The sequence below is a fragment of the Mirounga leonina genome, unplaced genomic scaffold (assembly GCF_011800145.1).
Source record: "Mirounga leonina isolate KUSES-001 unplaced genomic scaffold, KU_Mleo_1.0 Mir_125, whole genome shotgun sequence".
Lineage (NCBI taxonomy): Eukaryota > Metazoa > Chordata > Mammalia > Carnivora > Phocidae > Mirounga > Mirounga leonina.
This window is the reverse complement of record NW_023270305.1, coordinates 8,089,240-8,098,957: the sequence shown is the minus strand read 5'-3', so window position 1 is coordinate 8,098,957 and position 9,718 is coordinate 8,089,240. Positions and strand designations below refer to the sequence as shown.

The window sequence follows — 9,718 nt, the reverse complement described above, 5'->3', positions numbered from 1 at the left end:
GATCCCTTGAAATTCCATATTAACTTTAAGATGGATTTTTTGTATTTCTGTAAAAACATCATTGGGATTTTAAAATGGATTCCCTTTAACTTAATGGTCCCTTTAACTTGAACAAAGGATGTCTTTCCATTTATTTATGTGTAATTTTTTCCAGCACTGTTTTGTAGTTTACATTGTACAAGTCGTTCACTTCTTCGTTAATTCCGAAACATCTTATTCCTTTTTGATGCTATTATAAATTAGAATTGTTTCCTTAATCTCCTTCTCTGGATTGCTTTTTAGGTAATTCTTACTTAAACATACTGTACTTAATAAATTACTATCTGGGTTTCCCTTTGGCATTGACAGCCAGGGAATGTAAACTAACATAACAGACTGTCAGCACAAAATATTATTTAATGGATCCTTACACTATTCCAGAGGTTCAAGAAGTGTGCAATCTAGGCTCTTGGAGCTAATAAATGGTCATCGGAATTCGTAAGCTCGAGGGATTTACACAGTGTCTCGGAGTAACGGCGGCCACCCTCTACCAGGTGGTTCGCTAAGAGTGGGCGCTGGAACCCCCGGGGCGCTACAATGAATCTGCGGGCCCCTGAGCCATTCACGAGACAAACCAAGCTTCCTTCTGCTTCCGGCATGGTGAGGCTCCCTCCCCCGCAACTCGCTCAACTCGCTGTAACAAAGGACAAGCTCTTCGCAACATCAGTCAACGGACCTGGAAACCAGTTTGGGCCCATCAATCTACTGCTCTTCTGGAAGAGGAAGCAGGCGGAACCAGCAGTAACAACAGACCGCACTTCAGAGGAGTGGGTCAGACTTCCCCGGGCCGCCTGAGTTCCCGGCCAGCACCGTGGGACTCATCTCGCGAGATGATGGGTCCTCCGAAGGCACAAACTTCCCCTTTTGCTAAGCGCCCAGGTTTTGCGGTCAAATTAAATCCCGGGAGTGCGGAAGTGGCTCTGTGGCGCCGCCTCTAAACGCCCAGAAGTCAACCCCCTTTCTACACGGAACGCTAGGCCTCTGACCGCCATGGACGGGCAGCAAGGGCAACAAAGCCACGCAACGTTCGCGCTCGCCCAAGCTCACTTCAAGAAGGGCGAATACGCGGAAGCCGAAGCCCTGTACTCCGCTTACATTCGCCAGTGCGCCTGTGCAGGCTCCGTGGGAGCGGCGCCCGGGAGGTAACTATCGCGAGAAGTGGGGCAGCGGCGCCTCCGGGGGGAGGCAGGGGTCGTCGGGTCCCTCGGTCAGCCACCGGAGCTGTCTGGCGCCGAGGACGCAATGCGCGGACTGTTTGTCTTTCCAGAAGGGCGGCGAGGGGCGCCGGCTGCCTTCCCCCGCGGGGGTCTTAACTACGTTACTCACTCTGACGCAAGACTTAGAGCGGATAGGGCTTTTCCACCTGTCATTTTAGCGGGCGGATGTCTGAGACCTGGAGACGGCGAGGTGACTCGCTAGTACATGGGACCGCGACTCCAGCCACCACCTCACCGCAAGGGTGTTTCGTTTTTCACTTGTGTGTGTGTGTGTAGTGGGGGGAGGATATCACTCGGCCTAAATACTACCATTTCACCCACGCATTCATCCATGGATATTTCAAAATGCATTTCTAAATATTAAGGATTCTTACGGAAACAGCCACAGTATCATTATTATTACGTGATTGCTTGATATGAAATATGCAGTCAGTGTTGGTTCCTGATAGATTAATAACGTTTTTGTTTGGCTGATGTGGTTTTTTTTTTTAGCAGTTTGTTCAAGTCAGGATGCACACCAGGTCTCTTAATCTGTAAGGCTCCCCCTTTTTTCCCCTTGAAGTTTGTTGAGGAAGCCAGTCCTGTGTCTTGAGAGTTCCCCATATTTTGGATTTGCTGAATTCATCCCCCTGATGTCATTTAATACGGTCCCTTGTCTCCTACACTGCTTGTGAGTTGGTAGTTAAAGCCTGAGGTTTGATCCAATTCAGATCCAGTATTACGACGAGCATATGTTAGGTGGTGCTGTGTGTTTTTGTTAGAAAGCATAGAATACTGTCTTTCTTATTGTGATACTAGCGACTTCACCTGCTAATACCTGCTTGCCCAAAGTGCCTTGGATTTATGCCTGGATGTGTAGCATTTGTTGGTCCTCCAAATTTTGCCTTTGTTCTTCTTGATGGAGTGATGTGGGCTAGGATGAGAAAGAACAGAGAGGAGTGGAATGAACAGCTGTTTGACGGTTTTGAATCATCTGCACCATCACTCTTCTCTCCCTTCAAGGATTTGGTTTTTCTTGACAGGATGTCAGCTTGTCTTTTGCGTGAGGCTTACAATTCTTCTCCTGTTTGTTAAACTCATGTGGAATTAAACCAGAAAAATAAAATTGCTTTCATGTTTTGATAATACACCAAGGTAACAGTTAATAGAAATTTCTGAACAGGCAATAAGACCATCCCCTGAGCCTCCCCCCCAGCCCCCCCCAAAAAGATTAGTAAACATAGAAAATGTAGTTTTCTATAATTTCAAGCTAATAGGTTTCAAAAAGTATTCATCAGCAACAGATACACTGACACCATCTAGTCTCCTTTGCACATTCAGCCTAAGAGCACCAGTATGTGTTTATAGTAGATACAGTATCTGCCTCTTCCCAACGCAGGGAAGAAAACCTCCATGGTTTGCTAGAAGGTTGCTCAGCCTGCCTGAATGAACCTTCCAATTTCCTTATAGTTCTGAAATTCTTCTAGGAACTCATGAATTTAAAATGGATTCTGTCATTTCAGATTTTTTTCCTTAAAAATACCTTTTAGCTTAAATTTATTTTTTAAAATAATGGGTCACTGAACCATTTTGAAGAAGCATTTGCAATTTTTGTATGCCTGTCACTGAATGGTTTATAACATTTTCTTTTCATATCCCAAAGTACAGCCTTTCAGATTTTTTTTTTGCTCAAGTTTGCAAATGCAAAAAAATCCACATTTGTGTTAGGAAGTTAAATTCTAGCATGATAAATAGTATCATTACAGAAATCTTAATATTATCAAAAACATTTCGGCTTCAATGATTAACCCACATCTTTAAAATATGAAATAGTTTCTATGTGAAAAGTAGGCTTTTAGAATTTGTTGTAATGAGATCTAATTCTAAACCGAACTTTCTATAATCCTCTGAATATAAGAAACTCATAACAAAGTTTTGAAGCTTAAAAATTGAATGTCTAAAATCTTTCTGGAGTCCCGAGGCTGCAGTGTTCTTAAAACCCTTTACGGGGGTTACAGCTAGTGCTAGCAGCGTCCAGAAGTATTCTTGCACCCAGTCTGTCCTAGCTCCCACAGACAAGTTTTCTCGTGTTGCAGTAGTTCTGTCCATCGTTAGTGAACTTAGACTTGAAGGGGACCCCTGTGAGGACCTCTTGTGGTAGCAGTGGTTGCTGTGCCTGTCAGATCTCAAGGGTCTAGATACTAATAGAAGTCCCTTTTTACTAGCATGGACGGCAGCCTTGATCTTTTCTGAGGACCGTACTTTGCACTAGGGGGCATAATGAAGAAATGACAGATGAGGGTAGCCTGTGCCTTTTCTCTATGGTTCAAATGTGAGAATCCCTTTGGAAAAAAGGAAAGGAAAACAGAATTTGTCTGACACAGAGTAGAGTCCGTTCGTGTTCTCTGTGCAGACGAATCGTCTGGCAGGGGAGGGGTGACCTGCTGAGCCGGTGGCTGGTCAGAGCTGCCCTTACTGGAGACCCCGCCCACTCAGAGCTCCCAGGGCAGCCTCTGGAGCCTTCAGAAGCAGAGCGCATTGGGCACACAGGACCCCCAGAATGAACCTGAGCCCCGATGTCCTCCTCGCAGGAGGCCAGTGTCGCCTTGGGGGCGATCCCAGCTAAGACGGGAGGGAAGGCAGCTCTATCCCCTCCTTGGGCGACAGCATGTTGAATCTTGATTTGCGGTCAACTTGTATTTCTTTACTGGTGAAAAGTGATTTAAAATCTCATTTTTGGTGGGATCACTTAGAACTTTGAGAATAACATTGATGATTCACTTTGTGATATGTCCATTGCAAACTGGAGCTCTGGGCTGGCTTTTCCTCCTTGCTCAGCATGAATTTGATCTGTCTTCTTTGCCCTGCTGGTGCGTGCTTAGAAAATGAACAGTCTTTTGAATATTGAATTCTACAAAACAAGTTGACATTGCACGAGGGCTCTGAACACGTTATAGAATTAATGTGTTTTTCGGACCGACAGGGTAGTGCTGCTACGAAGTAGATCATGGGATTAAGCAAAAATTCATTCCACTGCCTTATTTCTTTGCACTTCGTTTCTTCAGCTTGGTTTTTCAGCGTAGATACCACATGTTACGGGCTACGAAGGTTGACAAAACCCAAAAGAGAATGAAGGTGGAAACGAGAGGAATTTGCTAACACATGTTTTTAATGTGAACTTTTTGTTTAAAGCAAATACAGCCCTGAGGATTTGGCTACTGCATATAACAACCGGGGGCAAATCAAGTACTGCAGGGTTGATTTTTATGAAGCCCTGGATGACTATACAGCTGCCACACAAGTCCGACCCACTTTTGAAGTTCCCTATTACAACAGAGGGTTGATACTGTATAGGCTGGGTAAGAATTTTTTTTTTCCCTTTTGCCCTGGTCTATATTTTATGAATTCAGAGCTCTCAAATGTGAAACTAATGTAGTAATCATCAAATCTTAAAGTCATGTAAAATTTGGGTGTAGAGCCCGGAACAAAGGAAGCATTTATTTTAGGCTTCTGGTAGGCTTTACAGACCACAGTGGAGCCCTGGGGTGGGGATTGGACCGGGCGCCGGATGAGGGTGACCCCATTACTTTGAGGACAGTGCGGATGACCGACCACCTGTGAAACTTTTCTGAGTTAAAATTTTTAAAGGCACACAAGACAATATGAAGTGAAGGGGTTTTAGATCTTTGGATTAAAGGGACTGTAGGTATTGTTTCTTTTTTAAAGTGTTAAAAAGAATACTAATTTCCTGTTGCTTAATTGTACTGTAATCGTGTAAAATAGGTGATAGGATTTTGTTGAGATTTTATGATGATTTATGCTATTTCCCTGTTAAATCTCAAGAAATAAACCCAGAGCTAATTTTAAGTGTTCATTTAAAGCTAATTTAAAATTTTAATTTTAATTATTCTACAAGGGCATGCAAAATTTCTTTGATATACACATCCATATGTCGGTATTAGGAGGAAAAAATCCTTTACTAGGTGTGGTTGAAAGCTCATAAATATAAAAGCATGTGCATCTGAACTTTGTTATGAATTATGTATAAAAATACTCAGTTTTATTATTCTTTTTCATTTTTTGGGTTCTGGTACAGGATACTTTGATGATGCTTTGGAAGATTTCAAGAAGGTATTAGACTTAAATCCTGGATTTCAAGATGCTACTTTGAGCTTAAAACAGACTATTCTAGACAAAGAAGAAAAACAAAGAAGAAATTATTGAAAAAAATTTATTGCAAGTTTTAACCTAATTAAAATATTGACTCATAATCCTTATAATGCCTGGCATCTCATTCCTTATAATGTAAAGTAGGTATTGAGCTATTTTGATTTATATTTAAGATAAAGAGATACATGCATTAACACTGAAAGTTAATCTATTTAAAGTAGTTAATTTCAGGGCGCCTGGGTGGCTCAGTTGGTTAAGTGACTGCCTTCGGCTCAGGTCATGATCCTGGAGTCCCGGGATCAAGTCCCGCATCGGGCTCCCTGCTCGGCAGGGAGTCTGCTTCTCCCTCTGACCCTCCTCCCTCTCATGCTCTCTGTCTCTCATTGTCTCTCTTGCAAATAAATAAAATCTTAAAAAAAAAAAAAATAAATAAAAATAAAGTAGTTAATTTCAGATTGAGTAACTATGTTGAATAAGTGTGCTTTTCATAAAGTGTAAATAAATAATATCAATGCATAGTTGTATGTTATTGCAGTGAAATATTTAAAGAAATGTGTAGCATTTTCTTCTGTAAAACTATATTTTTTGTTATTTTCATTCCCAACTTTTTATTTAAAAAATTTGACATCTGGACTGAGCCACCCAGGCGCCCCTTCTTTTGGCTTCTCTTCTCTTTCCCTTACTCTTGACTGGGGTCAGATGTAATACGAAAAAAACAAAAAGCAAAAAACAAAACCCAAAAAACCCAACTCCGTAAAAGAATTTATTTGGTTTCTTGGATTCAGTGATTCTTCATCCTTTGTCAGAAAAAAATAAAATCACTGAAGGTCAGAATCAGCACTTGGTGATTAGAACCCAGATACTTATTTTTCTCTTTATTACTGGAAATAACTGGTCAAAACTTTAGGCATTACACAGATTCTAAATTTCTGATTTACTAAATAATACCTTTGTTATGTGCCTTCAAGATATTCTTTTATGTGTGCTATTGCTTAGATTTCTCCTATTTTAGTATTTCTACTAAAAACATACCCAAACTGGGTCATCTTCCAGCTTTTCTCTCTGCGAAAACAAGGCAGAAAATTGTGGTTTGTTACAAAGTAAGGTAAGATAGAGTAAATGGATGGAAGTTACTTTTGAGCTTAGAGAATTACTCTTAAACTAATTAAAAGCCTGGAGCTATTTATGTTTTTTTCTGAAACCTAGAACTGAATGAAGCCAACGGACTTACTTTCTAATAGCCAAGTACAGTCTGCTGGTGGAACAGCAAACTCGGTTTCCCAGTCAGCTTTTAGTCATTACCTATTTGCCATCTCTTGGATCTTCTCTGGTTTTTCTGTCTTTCACTGGCTTCTTTAACTTTCCCTCACTCACTACATAGTCTTCCCCCGACCCCCTTTTGCAGGTCTGAAGTCTTTCTCAGTGGGCGTGGTAGATGCCAACCCACCTTCAGGGCAAATCAATTTGGCATTTACGTGGATTTTAGTATCCTCTCTGCCAAGCCTAATCCCCCTTAAAACTTTAACTCAGTTTCTAAACCTCTTTCTTGCCTGACAACCTTAATTTTTCCCTGAAAATGTTTCTAAGTGAAAAGCCCTTACGTGAAAAAAAAAAAAAAAGCCATTAATTTAACTTAATTTAAATTTTTAAAAAAGATTTTATTTATTTATTTGACAGAGAGAGAGAAAGAGAGAGAGGGAGAGTGCACAAGCAGGGGGAGTGGCAGACAGAGGGAGAAGCAGGCCATACAGGGCTCCATCCCAGGACCCTGGGATTATGACCTGAGCCGAAGGCAGACGTTTAACTGACTGACCCACCCAGGTGCCTCAAAATCCGTTAATTTTAATTGAAAAATATTATGAATTCCATTTTAGCCCAAGATACCCAAATACTTTTCACAGCTAGAAAAATATATTGAGTAATGAAGACAAGTGTATATAAGTAATAGCAGTTTGGAATCACATATTTACAGCAGTTACATCTGGTGTGATGGCATGAATGCTCACTGCACTAATTTTTTTCTTTCCGTACTATTTTTAAAAAGCTTTATTGAGATATAATTTGCACAGCATACAATTCACACTTAAAGTGTACAATTCAGTGATTTTTAAGTATATTCCATTTCTGTACTGCTTATAAAACCAATTTTTCAAGGTTTTTGGGTCTCATTGTCCTCTTGCAAACTGCACTTATGGAAGTTAGAACAGAAAAACACTTTCGGGCAAATTAAGGGCTACATATTAATAGAGTCCGTCACGATACTGAAGAGCTTACAGACAGAACAGATGGAGAGTCCCGAAGGATCGTCTCATCCAGCTAAGTAGCACGACACCAACGGGTGCTGGGGAAATGGGAGGGTATGCCTCTGCCTGAAGCTGAGGCACCGAAATTTCACTCTTCTTCTAGCATATTTAATTACTGTATTTGAACAGATTGCTATTTACAAAAATTATTGACAAACACGTGGTTCAACTTTTCAAGATCCTAGTGAATAGTGAACTGAACGATCACTACATGAGCTAGGTGTGTTATTGTGACAGCTTCTAGATAAATTCATGTTTTGGTGTTTTCTATATTTCTCAGAAATGGGACAAATTCTGGGAAAGTGATTCCAGTTTACATGGCATTTGGTCAGAGAGAGATTTGTTAAATTTCACGTCTAATGGTAGGGGGCTTAAAAAAAAACAATGTTACATTCTTTCCAAAAAAGGAAAGAAGGTGAGAAATAAATTTTTTTTTTTTTTGAGAAGCGAAGCAATTGGTAAGATTTAAAAACATAGTTTATATCTCTTAAAATCACAAGGAGATAAAAGGACACATCCAAGTAGCAAAAGACAAATGAGAAAAACCCACAAGGGAAGCCCCCAAAACAGAAATTATGAGCTGTGAGTATACATTAACGCAGTGAGGGAAGAAGTCAGCAGGGCGCTCCCAGGCTTGTGTCTGTCAGCATCTCATCTCACAGGCAATAATGCAGGGAAAAAGTCTTATTTTTCATAGAGGATAAAGCTGAGGCTAAGAAATTCAGTAACTTGCCCAAAGTCATGTTCCAAAATCCATGAAAACGTTCGAAACTGCAGTTAGTATCAATTGATTTTTGTTGTTGGCATCAACTCAAAGCAGATATGAGAACTCTTTTTTTTTTTCTTTGATCCTGATACAAAATTTAAATTGCTCGTAAGTTGTTTTAGCATCCATCAAGGTGAGTAGCAAAACAATATTAAAATTAGTTTTTACCATGGAACATTATTGCAATTCTAGACTTACTTGTTGGTAATTTTCCTTCCTGATTGAAAACAGACACAGAAGATGGTGAAAAGCAGATTAATATTAAGAGCAAACTCCATTTGGAAAATGGAAAGACTCAGCTGCCAATATGTAAATTTGTTTCTTATTTTAAGAAAAAGTATCCAACATCTATAAACAAGGCAAAAAGAAGATTGCATATCCTTTCAATATTATGCTGAGCACAGCCTAAGAGACCCACCCAGGGACTGTTTAATTCTCTGAAATTACATGTAGTTTACAGATTTTTGTCCAGAGAAGATGCAACTGATTTCTATCTGGTAGAAATGATGACCCTAAAGATCATGGTATCATGGTTTTATCACCCTGGAGGACATTAACTAGGTTTTTTTTTTTTTTTTTTTTTTTAAGATTTTATTTATTTGCGAGAGAGAGAATGAGAGACAGAGAGCATGAGAGGGAGGAGGGTCAGAGGGAGAAGCAGACTCCCTGCCGAGCAGGGAGCCCGATGCGGGACTCGATCCGGGACTCCAGGATCATGACCTGAGCCGAAGGCAGTTGCTTAACCAACTGAGCCACCCAGGCGCCCCTTAACTAGTTTTGATTCTAGGTTAACCTAGTGACTTAATTCCCCAATTCGTCATTGACTGTAAATACTGAGTTTCTCAAATGCTCTTTTACCATCTGTTGGTTCTCTCATTCATGAGTCAAGTAGACATTTGTCTGTTTTCTTAGTTTGCCATTCTATAGTCTCTTACTTCTCACCGGACTAAGAGAAAAGAGGGATTGGAAGTTTCTACTGCCTATTTATTTGAAATTTCAATCATTCTTATTTGGATTGTGAGAAGTTTAATTGAGCTCTGACTGAAGCAAAGTATAGGGAAGGCCTTAACCTTAAATCACAACACATGTAAGTATTCCTTTGAAAAGTAGGCAAAAGCGCAGAGAACGTAGAAAACAAAAGTCCCTCCACCCCAGGCCCTTTCCTGTTCTCACGCTGCAAAAGGAACCACTGTGAAGTAGTATCTATCCTTCCAGGCCTTTCTTGATGGACCAATACATGGACA

The 9,718-nt window shown here is 40.4% G+C and overlaps 1 protein-coding gene across 2 annotated transcripts; it reads left to right on the top strand.

Moving 5' to 3' along the window:
- Nucleotides 1-306: 306 nt before the first annotated feature.
- TTC32 (tetratricopeptide repeat domain 32) lies at nucleotides 307-5,598 on the top strand. Of its 2 annotated transcripts, none has more exons than XM_035000643.1 (3): nucleotides 307-1,181; nucleotides 4,428-4,594; nucleotides 5,332-5,593. In XM_035000643.1, exons 1-3 carry the CDS (start codon nucleotides 1,030-1,032, stop codon nucleotides 5,457-5,459), a joined length of 447 nt encoding a protein of 148 aa, XP_034856534.1. In that variant the 5' UTR covers nucleotides 307-1,029; the 3' UTR covers nucleotides 5,460-5,593. The 2 variants fall into 2 exon arrangements, with proteins under 2 accessions (XP_034856534.1, XP_034856535.1); XM_035000644.1 differs by lacking the exon at nucleotides 307-1,181 and adding an exon at nucleotides 1,198-1,498 and having other exon boundaries at nucleotides 5,332-5,598.
- Nucleotides 5,599-9,718: the final 4,120 nt, after the last annotated feature.

Coding starts and splice junctions, on each gene's coding strand:
- TTC32 (XM_035000643.1), top strand. CDS start 1,030: ATGGACGGGCAGCAAGGGCAACAAAGCCACGCAACGTTCGCGCTCGCC. Junction 1,182..4,427: donor GTGGGAGCGGCGCCCGGGAG/GTAACTATCGCG, acceptor TTTTGTTTAAAG/CAAATACAGCCCTGAGGATT. Junction 4,595..5,331: donor GTTGATACTGTATAGGCTGG/GTAAGAATTTTT, acceptor GTTCTGGTACAG/GATACTTTGATGATGCTTTG.